Source organism: Streptopelia decaocto, assembly GCF_964273445.1.
Source record: "Streptopelia decaocto genome assembly, chromosome: 5".
NCBI lineage: Eukaryota > Metazoa > Chordata > Aves > Columbiformes > Columbidae > Streptopelia > Streptopelia decaocto.
The window spans coordinates 57,072,981-57,092,829 of NC_138659.1; the positions used below are offsets into that span (position 1 = coordinate 57,072,981).

The 19,849-nt window shown below is 45.3% G+C and overlaps 2 protein-coding genes across 3 annotated transcripts in view; one reads left to right on the plus strand and one right to left on the minus strand.

Annotated features, from left to right (window-relative positions):
* The window catches only part of LOC309440557 (gamma-aminobutyric acid receptor subunit pi-like), an 85,046-nt gene extending 83,424 nt beyond the window's left edge, over positions 1 to 1,622 (minus strand). For both annotated transcript variants that reach the window (XM_082054310.1, XM_082054308.1), the window contains exon 1: positions 1,324 to 1,622. The gene's annotated coding sequence lies outside the window, so the exon portion shown is untranslated. The remainder of the gene's footprint in view (positions 1 to 1,323) is intronic.
* ENTPD1 (ectonucleoside triphosphate diphosphohydrolase 1) overlaps positions 1 to 19,849 on the plus strand; it is a 37,286-nt gene that overhangs the window by 9,643 nt on the left and 7,794 nt on the right. The window contains exons 2-7 of the mRNA XM_082054304.1: positions 14,487 to 14,620; positions 15,021 to 15,138; positions 16,356 to 16,506; positions 17,365 to 17,524; positions 18,142 to 18,378; positions 19,068 to 19,328. Of these exons, the coding sequence (XP_081910430.1) occupies positions 14,487 to 14,620; positions 15,021 to 15,138; positions 16,356 to 16,506; positions 17,365 to 17,524; positions 18,142 to 18,378; positions 19,068 to 19,328 (1,061 nt within the window). The remainder of the gene's footprint in view (positions 1 to 14,486; positions 14,621 to 15,020; positions 15,139 to 16,355; positions 16,507 to 17,364; positions 17,525 to 18,141; positions 18,379 to 19,067; positions 19,329 to 19,849) is intronic.

A 19,849-nucleotide genomic window follows, 5' to 3' on the forward strand; every position in this document is an offset into this window, starting at 1 on the left:
GTAAACTGTTTAAAATCCCTTGTGGTGAGTCCAGTAGTAACAGCCAGGGACAGGGTACATTGTTCCTATTTGGGATTTCAGCATCCTCTGACTTCCAGAAGACCAGTGCTGGTGCTGTGCTCGTGTGTGCTGTGCCGCAAGCTCTGAGCAGGAGACCCAGCAACATCCGAGCAGCAGACCAGGGTGCAGGAGCAGACACCAGACCAGCCCTAAAGTCTGTTTACTTTGCTGTTATTGGGGTCTCCCATAACCTAACTAAGCCAAGGAGACCTTTTCCCAGCCATGATGCTGGCCTGTGAAGCAAAGGAGCAAAGGTCCAAGCACACCATGCATAAGGCAGGCATGCAGCTGAAGAAGCAGAAATACTACAGCTGGCCTGAAGGAAACATGAATGGAAGAGTGTGTGTGTGAGGACTAGAAGAAGCAACAGATCAACGGTTAAAAGAATGGTCTGTTTTGATAACCGAGGATGTGACCGACTGCACTAAAACTGGGTAAAACGCTGACAAATGTGGTATTTGTGACAAGGCTGGCAGCCTGCACCCTGATAAGCCTCACATGGTTGGTTTGTCAGAAGAAGGCATGGGTGGTGATAAAGCCCCTGTGCAGCTGACTCCTTGGGGGAAAAAAAACTGTGTTCTGATAACAGAGGGATGGCAGCAAGGTCACAGCACATCCTGTGTGCAAGTCCTCCTTCCCAGCAGGAAGGCAGACTGGGGGAGCTAAGGCACCCAAAATGAGGAAAAAAATTCACTGAGCAGCCACCCGCACTAGGGCTCTCGAGCCATGAGGTGAGTGAGATTTCAAGGCAAAGGGATCACACTGTAGTAACCAAGATGGCAAAAGACCTCTTCCAAAATTTGTAGCTTGCCACTGAAGAGGTGCGGTGTGAACCTGGCATCTGGCACCCTTGGTCCCATCTTAACCAGGATCCTGCCAGAGCGCCTGGGTGAGCTCTGTGCCTCTGAGGGAAGTGACAGCAGGTGAGAAAATAAGTGTGACTGAAACAATTTTTTGAAACACATATCATCTTCCTGTTCAATAAGTATTTCACTGTTGCTACATTAATTTCCTGTTAAAAATATTCCATTCTTAAATGAGAAAAAGATGTGAAACCTTTGTTTATAACTGGTAAGCTCAGCAGAGTTTAAGAATTTTTTGGTTTGGCATGATCAGCTGTACAAAAAGGGTCCAAATTGAGCTGTGAGAGGCTCTGAGAGCTGAAAATTATTGGGCAAAAATATCAGACAAAACAAAACAGGAGGGCAAGAAAAGTTGTTGGATACTTTCAGTGATGGAAAGTGAAAAGCTGAAACTACTCACCAGTCCTTTGTCTTCATTGTTTCCATCCAAAGTGAGTTGACTTCCCGTGTGTCTGTGTAAAGGGTGAGCAGATCGTGGCCCAGGAGAAGACCCACTGCCGAGAGTCATCTGAACAAGAGTGGTGTTGGGAGCACAGCCAGATTATAAATGGATTTTAAAGCTAGGGCTCCCACATCTGCTCTGAGATGTCCCCACAGATTTCTCTTTGCAGAGTTACCGTACAGCTCCTATATCTCCTTCAGCCTGCTAGCCCTCACTTCCAGGCTTCACATCTCTTTAAGTGAGTCCCCATCTCTTTGGGATCAAATCCTGCTTTCAATTAGTGCTATTGTCCTTATGAGTATGTGAAGTTTGTGATATTTTTCTCATGTTTATCTTCTTCCAAGTTTTATTGTTTCCTGTGTAGGATGGTGGTTTCCATAGATACCTTGGACATTATTTATCTATCCTCCCTGGATGTGCAGTTCCTCTCAATGAATTACAGTGCAATTTGCCACTTTGAGGCATATCAGTGCCATACTGAGCATTTTAATGCTATTGTTCTAACATGTCTTTTGTCATCTCGATACATTGCCTTGTACTCTTATACAGCTTTCAATCCTCATGACAGCACTCCTATCCCAGGCAGTTTTAAATTAAAAAATGATACATTGCATGTATATTTTAGGATCTTGTACTGATAATTGTTGGAAACTTTAGCTCAGCTTTTCTCTGGGTAACTGTTAAACAGAACAGTGTTTTGTTATTTTTGTTCTCCCTCCCCCTTTGAGAAATGTTATCAAAGGAAAAAGTCTGGCAAAGTATTCAGGACTGGTATGGTCCCGTTGGAGAGCTCAGCTAGCACTGACTGGTATTGTTTGAGACAGCTCTTGCATGAGTTTTCTCTCTTTATCCTGTTTCCACCTTGTCCCATAGGAAAGCGTATGTTCTGGCTTGCTGAGGTAGATGCTAATGTGAGTCAGTCCTTGGTATTTAGTGGTGGGAAAGCTGACCACTATCAGTCTTCCCAAATACTAGCAGAAGCTAAGAAAAATCTGGACGCAGCGTAAGTTAATGCTTTCTTCTTCAGGGCTATTCTACCCTTATCGGGCTATTTACTGCACAAGTGTGACTGTTCTGCTGATTCAGCATCAGGAGAAGTGATGCCAGAGCAGCTCCAGGCCACACGTAAGGAATTACAAAGGAGACCATTAGAGTCACAAGTTTCTCTTTAGCTGATTTATAAATTGATTTGTTTTCTTTCTTGCTCCTTTGTCCCAGAGCTGTTAATAAACAACCTTTACAATGTCCCTTCTCCTGCAGGAGACGTGAGGAAAGAGGCGTGTGCTCATACGAACTTGCTGCAAGGGCTGAAGCTGGGCTGGGGATCCTATGGCTGGATCCTCTGGCTTGAGCTTGGGACCTCCCATACCTGGGGGGAGAATGGCGCTCAGAGATTGGGAAATGCGGTAGTGGCAGGGAGGCAGCAGACCTGTAGCTGCTTTTTGCAGGGGCACAGGTTTGCTGGACAGTCCTGTTGCTGAGAGGCTGTACTCATCTTAACAGAGCCAGCCAGTGGCCTTTTTCCATGCTGTGAATCTGTCCCCTTTGCTGGAGCAGCTGTGTCACAAGCTTGTCACTTAAGCAGCTGAAGTAACCTCCGTTTTTTTGACTTCTGACAGTGGAGAGTGTTGATTTCTTTGTGCCTGCGAGCATCTTTGGACACAGAGGCTAGAGCATGGGTCAGAACGCTGGTGGCAAGTGTTATAGAAGAGCTTGAGGTTTCCCTGCTTGCACCTCCTTGCTGGGAACACAGAACAGCTCGTGCTCTTACTCCCCATGGGGAGATGCGATGAGAAGTCAGAGCTGTGACATCCGTTTGCTGGTTCCAATCCTGGTGTGGTCTCTGCAGATGCCTGGGGGCATCATCCAGAGGTGATGGTGGTTTAACACCCCTGCAGCAGCTGTAACAGACAGGGCAGCTCAGGCACTTGTCAGAAGAATGGGTTGCTGTGACAGTCCCTTATCCTTGTCACCTCTGTGCTTCCATGCTGCCTTATCCACAATATTTCATGTTTGTATTTCGCACTATTTGAGGCAAGGACTTTGGGGCAGGAGGGTGGGGAAATAATGAAGGCATACAAATTGAAGGCCAAACTACAGTTTGATTGTAAATGGGTTTCCTTTCCTGAGCCTAATTCTCCCCCAGGATTCACTGCATGTCTCGGTAATAAGTAAACTGAACTTTAGAGATTAATAACATCCTGTGCCAGCCCGTTCATCCAGCAAAACTCCTTTGCCGTTTTGTTCAATGACTGCATGAGGCTCCAGCCCTTGCAAAATGCTCTTCTGACCACGAAAATTTAGATTCATATTTAACTTCTTACCTTTGTAACCTCCAAGAAGTATTTCTTCTCTTACACTCGGCACTTTGTCAAGGCGCGTGCCCCGCAACAGCCTTTGGTCCCATGTTCCTTACCATTGGTTGTCCTGAAAAATACCACAGGGTAATTTGTTTCTGGCTATTTGAAATGGAAATTGTAGCAACATGAGGAACAGAGTGTGATATTCATACCAAATATCATGAGCTGAATTCTCCTAATGGCTTGTGGGAATCCTAGTTATTAAAGCTGCCCTCTGAGAAATCAGTATATTTTTCCGCAAAGCTTAGGGAGCGGATGCAGTCCCCAGCAGGAGCCAGAAACTATCACAGCTGTTCCCTGTTCCATGCTCTGCAATAAGGAATGGAGATACCAGTGCTGACAGCTGGAGGTATGGGGGCAAATCTGGAAGTTTAACTAGAGAGCTATCTCTGTTGTGCATGCAGCCTTAGCCTTAGCTTACTGCAAGGAGGCAGCAAGGCTGCTGCCCTGCCTGCATAGCAAGGGGCCTTTCACTTCATCTGCTAGAATTAGTTGCAAAGGGAAGATGCCTACGGCTTTCTCTGCTGCAAATGGGTACTACATATGTTAAGGGAGGAAAAACTCAATGGCTACTTTGCAGGTCTGAGATATGTTCCTCTAAAAGACCAAGAACCTGTGTTGGAAATCACATGTGCAAGGGGTGGCACAATCCAGATGTAGGCAAAATCCCAGGCACACGTGAGCACAGCAGCAGTCCCCAGCATATGCACTTGCATCTGTTGCTCTGTATGCATGGCCTTATCACACAGGGGCTTTGCCAGTGGCTCTGCTGCTACTATACCAGCCTGGGACATTGTTTGTGCTTCTGCAGTTGGTCTCCAATGTTTTTTGATCCTGAGTGGGAAGTGAAACTTCAGGAGAAAAGCTGTGCAAAAATACTCGGGAAGCTCAGGTTCCCACTGGCTGCAGCAGCGTGGGCAGCTGCTCTGTTCGCACACAGGCAGCACTCCGGGCAACCACATTGTTTTTTGGAAGCTGGGGAAGTGAGCCCCTGAAAGCGGTTGTGTTACCCAAGGCACAAGGCAGTTGCAGGAATCTGTGATTCAGAGAAAAATGTCTTTGAGACGTGGCAAGAGGCTTGGTGGCCTCAGCTGCTTCAAGGCAGGAGAGGTGGTCGGTGGAGAGGGCATACAGGGAAACTGGTGGCTACTGGCAAGGGCGCATTTTAACACCTCTGTAGGTGTCAAGCGCAGAGTGAGCTGTGTGCGGCATGGGGTTTTGATGTGTTTTCTCTGCGGTTGCTCCCCATGCCAGAACCTCCTATTGGGGGTACCAGTATTTACAGTGCTCAGGACTTGGTGTTATCCAGAAGGTTTCTTAAATTGCTGACCCAATGTGGGTATTGAAGCGAGGGGAAACAGTTGTTCTGGAGGCTATTTCCTCTCTTTTGCCATGACGAATTCTACATCCCCTGGGTGTGGGTGGCTGATGGGGCACAAGGAAGGGTGGGCTATACTGGGTTGTTGACATGACTCACACATAACCCATTTCCTATTAAAGCAGTGGCCCTGCTGTCTTTAACAGCAACAACAATAATTAATAGCTGCCTGGGGCTGAACTGGGAACAAGCAACTGAGGTGTGTGAAGATTGGTGCTCATTACTGGCCAGGATGCTGGAGGCAGCAAAGGCTGTGACTGCCCGTACAGGGATGAGAAAAGCTAGTGTGATATTGGATTTTAGCAAATGACAGGGTAATTCCTCAAAACCAAGGATAACCATCTCATAACTTGCAATGTATTACTTCCAGAACAAGGGAAATGTATATTGGCCCCAATCTTGACTGAGAAAGAAACATTGCTATGAGAGTTTATGAATTATTATACAAGTAATGCACACTTATTCTGTGTCAACAAATAATGTCAAGTAGCTCTTAAAATAAGTTATTTCCAAGATTTAAAAATACTTGATCTGAATCAGTGGAGTATTTAAAATAATCAAATAGGAATGCTAATCAGAAGCAGCCTATTCACTTCTTATTTTATTCCCCCAAAGCCTTAATCCAACACTTGAAAGTTATGCTAATTTGAGAAATAATAACATCTGTAAGAGATGCATATTTAGGGCAAAAAGGAAGCTGCAATTAATGCAAATTTAAAGTTGGAAAGTGTAGAAGACAGTCGAAAGAAGCATAAGGAAAAAATTACGGCCAGAGATTTAAGAAGAGCAAAGAATAATTTAAGGATATTGAGCAAAGAATGAAGTCTAGCAGCACCAGTGGCCCATTGCAAGTCAGCACATTAGAACATCAATAATAACAAAACTGAAAAGATTGTCAGTGTCAGTGCTTTTTCTCCAAAAGAAAAACAGACATCATGTGATAGCCAAGTACATTCAGGCAGTAACTTAGGTGATAGGCTGGGGAGGGAGGGAAGCTGTCTTGACTTCCCTGGATATTTTCTGATGAAACTTCAAGCTTTGTGGGTAATGGCAATAAATACTCTCTAGTTAAAATATAGATTTGATGGTCTGGTAGCAAGTTAATAACAGAAGTTGCCTGGTAGGAGACTGGTATAACTGATAACAGTTGCTTCTTCTGATTGGAAAACCTCTTTGATGTGTGAATCCTAAAGAAATAAGCACAAATAGGGTACAGGCTCAGAAGCCCAGTAAACATCATATAAATGTGAAAATTAACTGTCTAGAAGTCATTGTTTCAGGGGTATCCTGCCACTTGTTGGTTGTATCTGAGAATATTGGGTATCTTGGTCTGACTGCTGAGATGTAAGCCAGAAAAAGATCTTCCTGTGGAGGGACTATTTAGTGAACAGGCATCTGGAAAGCTGGTGAGGCTGGTGTATAACAACAGGGAGAGTGGCTGTAACTGGGGATTGGGGGACAGCGTGAGTGCCCTGCAGAGCGGCCAGGGAGGCTGAGCAGAGCACCCAGCACGGCCAGACACCGTGGGAAGATCTGACAGGGGAATCTGCTTTGTGCTCTGCGTGAATGGAGTATTTGTTGGTCAGGCAGCCCGGGTTGCAGGGGCTCCTGCCCAGAATCCCCTGGACATCACTCCTCCAGCAGCAAACCCACACCCTTACATGGGTCCATGGGACTGCCCCCAGCACAAAGCCCCTCTGTGCTGCTGCGCGGGCGGCTGCGCAAAGGAGAGAAGGGGCCTGTGTGCTGCCTGCTCCTGTGTGTCTGTCTCTTGTGGCTGCTGCTTGGCTTTTGCAGCCTTTAGCACTCATCAGGTCTCCAGGATTGCTATGTGCTTTCCTTCCTTTCCTTCCTTACAGGGCTCCTCCAACCTGTCTTGTGCAATTTTCCAGGGTTGGATCCCAGTTACAACTCTAAAAGCAGCAAAAGAGTGAGGTGCTTCCACCGCAAGCAATGTTGTACATAAGGATAGGATATAGCAGGTTCATTGCTGTGGCTGAATTATGCCTGAATGCAACCTGGAGCTGCTTTGGGGGAAGGAGGGAACAGATTTATTCAAATGTATCTGTGTCCCATGAGGAGAGCATATGCATTGCATTGGTCTTTGCTAACAGCACGGTTTATGAGTGCATCACCCTCTTTTTGCTAAAACCCTGCCTTCTGAACTGAGGAAACAAAGCTCGGAGAAAGTTTAGGAGCCACCCCTGCCCTGAGGCAGGATCAGCTGTGCTGGTAGATAGAGGCTTTTTTTGTCTGGGAACAGCTAACGTGTCTCCCTTGCTCTTCTCTTTCTAAACTAAACAGCACAATTCCTTCAATCTTCCCTCATAGGTCAAGTTTTCAGACTTCCGATCTTTCTTCTTGTTCTCTTCTGGAGTTTCTCCAAGTGGTCTACATCTTTCAAGGCAGTGTCCTAAATTGGGCATAGAACTTCGTAGGAGGCTTCACCAGCATTAGATGGAGGGAAGGATTACTGCAAACTACTATAGCTGCAAGAATATTTTCTCTGGAAGCACTGATTAACTGATTGCTCACCACACTGTCTTTGGGTGATGGCTATTTTCTAAATGTCATATTCACTCTTGTCATTACTCAAGTGGGTTGCATGCTTTCCCCAGGCTCTTCCCTATTTATGTGTCATGTGCTTTTCACAGAATGGTTGGGGTTGGAAGGGACCTCTGGAGATCATCTAGTCCAACCCACATTACTTTGTCTTCAAAATTGTAGCAGCAGCTTCACAGGGTATAACTTCAAAGTTATTCTTATTATCACTGTAGAAGGTGTTTTGCCCTTTTTTTGGGGGTGTAGCTAAAATACAGCAGAGAGGATGCATCAGTTGGTAGCGAAGTATCCAGGGGTTTGGATGGCCCAGGTTGAGTTTTGTGAAAGTAAATGAAGGATCTCACTGCCGAGCTGCCTTTTGCTCCCAGCTTGGTACTATCACAGATATAGGTGCACTCTTTACTCCATATTGCAGCTCACTAATACACATGTGCACATGGCACAGACTAGTTCAAGCACTCCGCCTTGCTGCATAGACTAGATCAATAGGAGTCCACCGGGGTTTGAGACTCGTAGGGCTGTGTGATTTCAAAGTATCAAATGTCTCTGAAAGACGGCATCCAAAAACACCACATTACATTGTTTGGATTATCGGTTTCACTGACATTTCAGTGTTTGTACTTCAGCACTTATAAGTATTTAATCTGGAAAGACATAATCCATTAAATGTGTATTTATAATTGCATATAGCACCACAAGGAGGGTCAGAGTTCACACCAGTATTTAGGCCATGGTCTGTGTCAAATGAATAATTAAAACTTGGAGCAGTGCCTCCCACTGTAAAAAGTGATATAAAACCAGTCCTGATCTGGAACTTTAATTCTAATTTCAACAGGTTCAGTGTCTTGCCCTGATATTTTTAAATAAAACCTGTCATACCAAAGTAATTCACTTACTGTATATGTGCTTGTATGTATATTCTAAGAAAAACCTGAGCCTCTCACCAACCTAAGAAAAGACTTTTCCAATATGTTGGCCTGAAACAAGTTGTTTGCATTACTTTGCAGCAAAATCTTCCTAGGTAACTTGGACAAGAGCATGTTTGAATGAAAGAGACAGATGAAGAATGAGTAAGAACTCAGATGGGGACAGAGACGATTTCAGAAGAGGGTTGATAGATGAAGCAGTGTGGCTCTTCTGAGTGCTGATGGACTCAGATGTTTGGTTGTGGTGAGGCTGAAGACAGGACTGCCTTTTCATTAGTGCCTTGAAACCTCATGCACATTCAGCAACATCACCTGGCATAGAATTCAGCCTGACAAACTTTATCATTACCAAAAGCTCATTTTCTCTTAGCAGGAGGTTAATGTGCATGTGCCCCCCACACACACACCTTAAATGGCAGCACTGACTGCTTCCATCCCTTTTCCTTGCCATCACTGCTGACAGAGCCCCATAGACATGAGTTCTTGCAGTTAACAAATGTGCACAGGTTGCATTGCTGGAGCCCCAGTCTACTGGGCTCTCTGCTGACCTGGATGATGTTTGTCTGCAAGCACCTGCCCTGAGGGATGCTCCTTCTGCCCAAGCTGCCCACCCTGTGCCACAGAGCTGTTCACAGGTGCTGGATGCATTCAGGCTGCTGAGGGATTCAGGCATGCATCAGCCATGGGTTCCTGTGCTCTTTCAGCTGGCAGTCAGGCAGGCAAGTTGTTGCTACTTGCTTTAAAAATTCAGTGGTATCTGACTCATTTCAATCTGTAGCGTTTCTCAGTCTTCAAGAACGCCTGTGTCCCTTTGTGACAGGTCATATCATTCAGTGGTTTCTCAGCACTGAACTGTGTTTCTCTGATATGTTTGGAGTGAGCAGCTCCACAGACTATATTCCCACTTGCTGGGCTACATGATTGTGTGAACATCCAGCAGCTCTCCCACAAAGCCTGGACATGTGCTTAGGAAAGCAGTTACTGGAGAGACTCCCAACAGGCTGCAGCAGCAATGTGGGTGATCAGCAGCAGATGTAGCTGATGGGCAGAATTCGTAAGATGGTGTCTTATTGTGTCATCTCTCCAAGCCTCATGGGCAGCAGGCATTGCGTCTTGGAACTCCTTTTGCTTATAGCATGTGGTAGGGCTAATTTAATTAAATGTGATCAAATATGAGCTTGCTGGGATTGCATAGGAGAGGTACTGTGTTGATTTAGCACTGGCTGTGATGGTAGATCATGTGTCTGAGGTAGTACAGGTCCTCACCTCACTTCATTTAGACTAGGACTGTATCATTTCCTGGTGTAACAAGTACATTATTGTGCAATGCTACTCTCATTGCAGTTCTGGGCAGAATACTTAAAAGCAGATTATTCTATATACAGAGAAGGGTTTCTGTACTATTGAGAAGTCTGGAAAGACAAAAAGTCCAGAAAGGATTATTGCTTATAAGTTGATTAAGACAATAAATTCCAGGAAGATTGAGTGTTGCAGTTTTGAGACAGAGGTGGAACAAAAACAGAGGGAATAGACTGGCAATAAATACATTAAGGCTGAAAATAAGAAGGTTTCTGACCATACAGAAGTGTGCTGAGGGCATAAAGGTGATGGTGGGAACTTCCTCCATCGGTGTGGCACTTGTGCAGTGGAAGAGGGATCGCCTTACAGTACAGCCTCTTGTGATCCTGTCTATAACAGACTGAATGTAAGCATCCAAAGGAGAGAGCAAACAGTTTTAGCTGTTGGGCTAAGCCAGAGTTTACAACACTATTTGTATTTATTGAGAGATGGTGGGTCATAGTAAAGTTATCTGAACTGAGCATGGCTTTGGACTATGTGCAGCTTCTCTGCTTTTCTGCTTGACAATCCTAATTTCAGTCCTTAAACCAGCCTTAGCCTCTCCTTATTGCATCTCTAAAATCAGCTGGCTGTCCGATTCCTTTAAACATTTGTTGCTAAGTCTTATTTGGTGAGCAGGGAGTTGGAAGGTGGGCAGCCTTGGCTGTGAGTGACATCTCCTGGCGCACAGAGCTGCCAGTGACTTAGCATGATTTCAGCTGGAGGAGCAGTTTCCTATTTACCTTGATGTTCTGGAAGAAAGTAGGGAGGATCCTGCTTCCTTGCCTTCACACAGAGCTGCTGCCCATGCGGGTGTGGTCCTTCCTGGGTTATTCACTGAGAGCAATGGGGTTTCTGCCGCAAAACTGCTGTTATTTGGAGTGGCTGCCCATGTCATTCTCAGTTGATAGCTAATTCAGAGACAAAATGGACATAAGATCTGTTTATGTCCTGGAACCTGCACCAGTCACTGGATGGAGTCAGTGGTAGCCACTACGAAAAACCCGAAGAGACCAAAATTAGAAACAGAGATGCATGAGCAGCTGGGCAGTGGTCCAACATCTGGAGAGTGCTTAATGCCTGAGCGGCTGGGCAAGGCTCCAGCACCAGGCGGCTCTGAGTTTTGGGGTGGGGAAGAAGAAAAGCAGCATCATTTCTATGCTGATTTATGGCCTTATGTGATGTTTTGATTACCACTGACAGTGGGTACTATGGGATAAAGAGCAGAGACCTATCTCTGTTTGGGTTCTGGCTGGGCACAGAGACAGAAGATCGTGTCTGGTTAAGATGTAGCTGAGGAAAACTGCTGGTGAAAGAGAAGTCCTGGGGCCTGGCAATCAGAGGTGCTGGAGGGTCAAGTAGTGCCCCATTTGGTGGAGAACGAGGAGTGATTTTACAGCATTCAGTGACATGAACGTGGGGTGCAAAGGAGCAGGAAAAGTTAATTCTTTAGCCACTGCAGAACCTACAATTATGCCTAGAGATGATGGAGGTAGCCAAGTGTGCAGAAAAATGAACTAGTTCAAATGCCTCACCTTTCTGAGCAAATGGCCGGTGAGTTTTATTTTAATTACATTGAATTCTTTCTGGATTTCAAATGTTGTAGGTCCATTTTGGTATTTTTAAACAATCAAGTATTCAAGTCTGTACACTTTGAGTGCTATTCGGAAGGTTATTTTTTTGCTAGGCTACCTTGTGGGATATGCTTATCATTTTGTACCTTTTCTTCTATGAAATATTTCAACAAAATGCTGCTTGGTAGCATTAGAGTTCACACAGATGTGTGCTCTAGTATGGGATACAGCAATGAAATCACACATATGGAAACCTCAGAGTCCGGAAAAGTGCTCATGATACTGAGCTAAAATTCAGGAAAAAAATCATGTTCAGGGGTAAGGAAATAACGTGCCTTGGGGAAAAAAAAAAAAAAAAAAAAAAAAAAAGACTGATCTCAAGTTGCAGGTGGGATGCAGAAAATTATCATTATGCCTCTGCCTACAGACAAGGGATTTCTGCAGCTGTTTATTGGGATAGTCCATTACAGTGAGAAAAATGTTTCTGCCTTGCTGTTAATGCTGCTACTTTCAGAGTGTGGCTGCTGAAAAGATACAGCAGACAGACAATACCCATCACAACAGGAAGTCTGAAAATCATAGAAATGATGCAAAGTCACCCATCCTTTGTTCCTGTGACAGTAAACACCCAACAAAGCCATTAGTGGCTGCCTCCAGGCAACACCTCAGAGTAAGGATGGCAATACTTTATGTGGATGTGCTGTGCAACTGTCAGCAGCAGTTTCAGTGTTCAAGCATACTAGCTTCGTATCTATACTGTGCAGCTGATTTTACATTTTAGTGTCTATTTTTATTCATTTTTCTAGTGTTAAAATAATTTTTGTTCAACAGACACACTCAGTGCTATCATAACCTGAGCCAACTGCCCTTTCCAATAAGAAGAAAAGTCTCCCAGTTGTCATGCTCTGCTGTTTCTAATCACTTCAAGCCGTGAGTTCTGGGGCCCTTTGAATAAAGCTGTATAGAACGGATTCTTATCTCCGCTGTCTGGTATGTGCACTAGACTATTTTTTTAAACTGCATTCTTGGAGATACTGGCAAGCATGCCATGCCTCTAACAGGCACTCACAGAATGTAAGAATAACAAGCCTTCAAATTTCACGGTTAGCCTCAGCAGATTTACACATGAGTGCGATGAGAGGGAGCACCAAGCTCCTGGTCAGTGTTAGGTTTCCAATGGACCTGCCTGCAGGGAGATCTTCAAAACAAGTTCTCTTGGCACTTTCAGGTTCTGTTTTCTCTAGGTAGGTGAGAAGGCGTTATTTGTCTACAGCTAGAGATTTCCAAAGTTGCATTGCTTCTTTTCACATGGGCTAACTTCTGAAAATAACTCTGGGACTTCGGGTCATTTATAACATTGGGTAACACTTAGTATAGTTCTGGCACCTGGGACTACCTTTCATGTGAAACTAGAGCGGCTAGAAGAGGACCCCGTTCAGAACTTGAATGCTCTTCGTATTTGCACATGTGACGTGGGGTGCCAGGATGGATTTGGAGTGTTGAACCAGGATCACCCGAGGGCTGGAGAGTGACCTCTGGAACTCCAGTTCTGGCATGCAGATGCAAAGCAGGTTCAGCCAGCTTACTTTCTTGGAATGTGAAGACAGTTGATGTGGTTGGCTGCACAGAGGTACAACTTGTAATGTACTTCTAAACATCTTCTAGAGTACTTGTGTATAAGAAAAAGGGAAATTAGTACCCGTGTGACCAGTCCAACAATCAGTGCTTTTGAGTATGGAGCATCAGTGTGGGTAGAAATGGATTTTATATCATAGTGGGAGCAAGCATGTCCCCTGGAGTGCCAAAGCAATTTGCTTGTTGTAATTGTTGAATTTACAGCTAGGTTACAAATCTGGAAAATATTTTTGCGGATAACTTTTTTAGAGCTTGGTGGTATAGATGGTATTTTTATTAAGCAATTACCAAACTGGCTGAGCCTAAGTGGTGAAGTGAGATTTCCACAGTGGGATACATGAAGGAGAAACCAGAGCAGGAAAATATAAAAGTCAGCATTATGCTAGCCAGTAACAAATACAGGTATATGTGTATGGGTTTAAAGCTCAAATGCCATATTGGTTGTGATGGATTTCCATCAGCCATAAGTGGATTTTTTACAGAATTCTACTGCTAACTGTATATCTTCAACCAGAAAATGTTAATTTGTTACATCATACCAAATAGATCAGTAATAGTTAAGGAATCAGACTGGTAAAAATTTTGCAAAGTGTGTGTCTTTTAAATATGTTAGACTATTAGACTAAATATAGACTATTTGTAATTTACTGGTCTTGTGAGAAGTGACATCAAAAATCTCCATAGATTTCTTAAATATCCTGTGGAGTGCAGATTATATTTTCTACACAGTATTTCCAAGATCCAGGACAGCATTGTTTGAACCGTGACTGCCATATACTGAAATGCTAGTGTTAGACTTCCTAAAGGCATTACCAGTGATGACGATGTTGTAAATTGTTATAAACATCATAAAAACCTGAAGCACGAGGTATGCTAGAATAAAATGTCACAGGATTTAAAGCCTTGGGTTCCACAAGGTTATGTTGTTTATATATTAGCAGCCTGTTCTTTCAGCTTATCAGGGATTATTAAGGTAAATGCACAGTTGTAGAAGAAGCTGGAGTTTTCCCCATACAGATGCTTTTGCTATACGGTTGCCTAGTCACCTGCAGGTGCACCTTAAGGGCAAGCTAACCATAAGCTGCATCTTGAAGTCCTCCCTCATCACCGCTTGGCACAGGGCAGCCCATGGAGATGTGGCACAGCCCATGAGAGCAGATGAGCAGGGCACCAGTGCTGAGCTCTGCCTCTAGGAAACCCCACATGAAAACATGGAGCAGGGGCTGGGAGCAGGGATGGGCAAAGGCAGATGCTACAGAGTGGTAAGGGACTGTGGGTATGTGCCTGAAGACCTTTGGGTTAAGGTAAGATGGACTACTGGGATACTCACATGCTTTTCTTGCTCTAGTCACAGGCACCAAACCAAAGATGTCATGGACAAGAAAGATGCTACTTATCCTGGGATTCCTCTCTACTTTGGCTGTAATTGCTTTAATTGCTGTAGCAGTGACCCAAAACAAGCCACTTCCGAAGAATATTAAGGTATTATGAGCTGGGACTCTTACAGGAAAGCAAGCCAACCTGGGGTTTGGGCATGCATGGTACTCCAGGACATGTTGCTGCCCGTGCTGGGTCTGGCTCAGCTCTCTTTCTGGCTCCATGCACCTCAACATCTCATTTTACATCTTCATGGTAAAAACAGACATGATTTCACAGGGGATCATCTCCTAAGTAATCAGTCCCAATGTTGCTAGTTCTGTGCTCTTGCATCCCTTTGATGTAAGCTTTGCACTGAAGCACTACTGATAAGAGTAATGGCACAGCATGTTCCCACAGCTGCCAGATAGGCTGCTCATTTCTGGTCCCTCCACGTGTGGAGACTGATGTACATTGGGTCTGCGTCAGTTCCTCGGGTGCAATGACAGCTTTGTTTTGCCAACAGTATGGGATTGTGCTGGATGCAGGGTCGTCCCACACTAACCTCTACGTGTATGAGTGGCCAGCAGAGAAGGAGAACGACACTGGGGTGGTGCAGCAGGTGGAGGTGTGTAAAGTTGAAGGTAAGAGGAGAAAAGGGAGCTGTGGGATGAAAAACAGAGAATGTGCCCAAAGAGTGGGGGAGGAGAAACCTGGAGGAAGAGGCCAGCAGTGCAAACAGTGTTACATCTGTGAGCTAATGTATATCCCACCACTTCTCATGGGGACCTGTTATGTGTCTAACCTTTCTGAGAGGAAAGCTGGATCCACTTTTCCATTTGTTTTTAGGATGCTTGGAAGTACTTGCTTTTTGGAAAGAACTACATCAAAGAATGTACTTAAACAGAAAGTCTGCATACACCCTTGATGAAGCACTGATGAACATCAGGCAGGGAGAGGGGAGGGCATGGTTTGCTCTTTTTCAAGGGCTCTGTGCAAGCTACGCACTGGGCTTGTGGGCCAAGGTTGCTCAACTTAGGCACATCGTGGTTTATTTTTTATTCTGTTTAATTGCTGTGTAGATATTGTATGGTTTAGGAAAGCATAAATGAAGCCCAAGCATGCACATAACAGGGAACAGAGTAGACCACTATGGATCAAGAGGCATTGTCAGACCCTGCCTGGGGTCTTTTCAGGCCCATCTGCAGTGCAGGGGAGAGCCATGCTGTTATCGAGCTGCTGTGATAGCTGCTTGGTGCTGCAGCCACGCCATGAGCAGTACGCTGAGCATACAGCAACCTGGAACAAACGCAGAGAGGGTTTCAGTGCTGCCCATGCAGGCACTGGTACTGGGGCAGTCTCCTCACCAGGGGACACATGGCAGGGAGGGACAGTGAATTTTTCTTTGGATTAGCATGAAAGGGGATGGCTGCAAAACACTCAGTGCTGTAGTGTGAGCATACAATACACAAACAAATGACAGAATCTTTCCCCAGAGAACCCAGCACAGTGAAGGGTCAGGGATTTTCAGGCACAGATCCAGGGTACACCCAGGCAGAAGCAGAGATGAATCTGCAGATGTCCAGGACATGCTAAGCAAACAATGTGTCTCACTGCAGCCCTCATTGCTAGTTCATAGCCTGGTCCTCACAGAATGGGTGGCAGATGCTGGGCGCTGTGGCCTTTCCCACACCTATCAGGCTTAGTTGATACAGTAGGATTTCTAAAGCTACCTAGAAATGAGGTGATTGAATCTGATATTGCTGCCTGTGATAGTGATATGGTTTAATGTGACTGCTCATGACACCACTCTGAGGTTATGCTGGGAGTTGGAGCAATGAAGTATCCTTATTTCTTGCAGGCCCTGGGATCTCAGGTTACTCCCATGCCACAGAGAAGGCAGGTCCCTCTCTGGCACAGTGCCTACGACAAGCAGAAGAGGTGATTCCCTCACAGCAGCACCAAGAGACACCTGTCTACCTCGGAGCAACTGCTGGCATGCGGCTTCTCAGGTACCGCAGGGCTTGTCCCCTTCCCCCTCAGCACTGCACTGGGGACCACCATAGATGCTTGGGGTGGGGGTCCTCTTGGGCAAAGTCCTTGGAGATGCTTCCAGTTCACTCTTTGACCCTCTTCTGCCACTGATCTCAGCCCCAAGACTCCCTGGGCTTGTCCCCCAGCTTGCCCAGCAGGTCCATTTCCACTCACTCCAACCTCCCGTCTTTTACAGCCACCCACATGCAGTGCAAAGGCACCAGGAGCGTAACAGTGCCCAAGCTGTTCAGGGGATGCTCAGACATCCCCCACAGTCTGGTATTAGGCCTGACCTAGGATTTTTGTGCCCAACTATGTTGCAACTTCCCATATACCTTGACTCAGCCAGGACCTTCAGAGCTAACATAACTTTATAATCATATTTCCTCCTTTAATTCCAATTTGTGATTTTCATGGGGGTGCCCCAGATCTCTTGCCTGGCTGGGACAGGGAGCTGATCTTATGTATTACCTGGGGAATCCCTCTGATGATACCCAAGAGCATGTATTTCTTCTGTAATGATGATGACAAAGAGTGAGAGTTATCTCCACAGTGCAGTCCCTACCAGGGCACATGCTCCAGGAGAGCAAGAAAGCTCTGGTCTCTGCTCCAGGTGCTACTCTCAGCTGTAAGTGTCAGAGCTGGTGGCATCTGTGCTGTCAAGGTGTGACAGAGAAGGACGTGGCCAGTTAGAGCTGGATGTACCTATATGAATTACTGTTCTGTTATAATTAATGCTTGGTGGGGGATTTGCAGCCTGCTTGCTCAGAATAAAGCCCATAGGCTGTAGAGAGCTGTCAGCCAGAATCACTCCATCCTTTCTTCCATTCATCCAGCTTGCAGAATAAAAGTGCAGCTGACAAAGTCTTGTCCTCAGTAGAGAAGACACTACGCTCAGCTCCCTTCAACTTCCAGGGTGCCAGAATCATCAGTGGTCAGGAAGAAGGAGCCTATGGATGGATCACTATTAACTACCTACTGGGCAATTTCAAGCAGGTACTGTATAAATTGCAAGTCCATATTTGAATCATCACCGTGCAGCAGTTTTTAAACCATGCCTTGCCGGAGGGTGTTGCGGGCACTGTCTTCCCTTGTAAGCCATTTACCAGAGGTCAGGAAGCTGCACATCTTGCCTCAGCAATTACCCTGAGTACATCCTGATAACACTGTAGTCAGCCTTAAAGCATTGAAATAAAACACCAGCATCTTCAAGAACTTTTCTTAGGTACAGAATCCTCCTCACTTCCTGATCCAAAATATTTTTGTGCCTGCAAAATTTGACAATGATTTTTTACTATTGAGATTATAAACAGTAAGCCAACTGTGTTTTTCACCTAATAACTGTATTAGATTTCATATTCTTAGTCCTCCTGCAGACATTCAGACATGATCCATCTTCTGCTTTTCTGAGCCTGTGTCTTTTTCTCCTGTCTTGTTCCAGCTCTAATCTTGTGCCCCCCTCCAGGTCTTCCTGCCTTTCTTGTGTTCTGTGCTTCTGCTTCTTCTATCCTCATAGGTCTTTCTCCTTTTTTTTTTTTTTTTCCCTCCCGAATAAATCTTCTCCATTCCTGACGTGTCTGTTTTACTTTGGGTTTTTCTGTTTGTTTGTGAAGTCTGGCTGGACAAAACTTCTACATTCCCTGAAATCCATAAGTGAGACATCAGGAGCACTAGACCTTGGAGGAGCCTCAACACAGATTACCTTTGTACCAAATGAACTTTCTTCTGAGTCCCCAGAGAACCTGCTCTACTTCCGTCTCTATGGCAAGGATTACATAGTGTACACACACAGCTTCCTCTGCTATGGGAAGGACCAGGCTCTGCAACAGAAACTGGCCAAGGACCTACAGGCAAGTACATCTGTAATGGCAGGTACAGATCCTTGACCCTCCCCGCTTTGGCACACTGGTGCTGTAAAGTTGCTGTGTTCCAGCTAAATGTCTCATCCCTTAGTCTGGATTTAGGAAACATCATTATCCACCATAAAGACTTGGCAGATGCCCAAAGAGTTGACAGCCAACATTTTCAAAAGTAGTACCAATCTGAGGTGCTGTGATTCTTGGGCATGGGATAGCATGAGTATTATACTTAACTGAAGTACTCAGGGGAGGTGAAGTTTCACTGTCTCTGAGAATCCCAAATCAACAGAAGCTTCACAAAATCTGGTCAAAAGTAATTTGCTCAGGGGTCCTACAGGGAGGCTGTGGCAGTACCCACACCTCCCAATTCACAGCCAATGCCTTAAACCAGGGGTGTCAAACTCATTTTCACTAGGGGTCACATCGGCCTTGCGGTTGCCTTCAAAGGGCATTAATACAGTCCTAAAATTACATTCAGCCCTTTGAAGGCAACCGCGAGGCCGATGTGGCCCCCAGTGAAAATGAGTTTGACACACCTGCCTTAAATGATCCTCATCACTTTGACCTGATGTGTGTGTCTTGGTGTGATGTACTGTACTTTGTGGCCACCCTTTCTTGTGGTACTTTCCCAGGGTTAGCCTAGAGTGAAGTGTAACAGCTTGGGTTGATTTTACTTTCAGACCATGGAGAACAGCAGCCTCCTTGATCCATGCTTTCACCAGGGATATCAGAGGACTATAAATATAAGTGACCTCTTCAAAAATCCTTGTACATCAGCCAAGAAAAAGCAATTCCCTTTCAGCCAGCTGTACATACAGGGAGAGGGGGATTATCAAGAGTGCCGAAGAAATATCCAGAAACTCTTTAACAAAACCAATTGTCCTTACTCCAGTTGCTCCTTTAATGGGATATACCTACCTCCATTACAAGGGGATTTTGGGGTAAGTCTTCACATTCTTCAACTCTGTAACCCAGAATATCAGAAGAGCAGAAACTCAGAGTAATGCTAGAGTGTGTTGTCCATGGCTGGGGCAGGAAATTGTTTACAAGATGGCTTTTTGGACATGTAACTAGAAAAGTAGTGTTGCACTTGCTCTAAGGACAGCATGTGTACAAGCTCCCCCAGTAAATAGCACTGCACTGTTCCCATTCTAACTCATCTCCTTTAGGCATCTCCTTGGGGTGCTGTGTTCACCGATGCATTTTTCAAGCAGGCCCTCCTGATGGCCAGCACCAGAGGCAGGAGAGCCTGCTGCAGGCCACGCATGGCACGCTGCTCCTACATTGTCTCCTGGGTCAAAAAGCGGCATCAGATCAGAAATTCATCCAGAAGTGTGTGAACACTACTGGAACCAGTCAGCTCACCTGTCTCCTTCCCAGATGTGATGCAGAGAAAGTGCATGCTCTGAACACAAATCCTGTGTGACACCACACTGAACATCAGTCCTAGAGCTGCAAGACT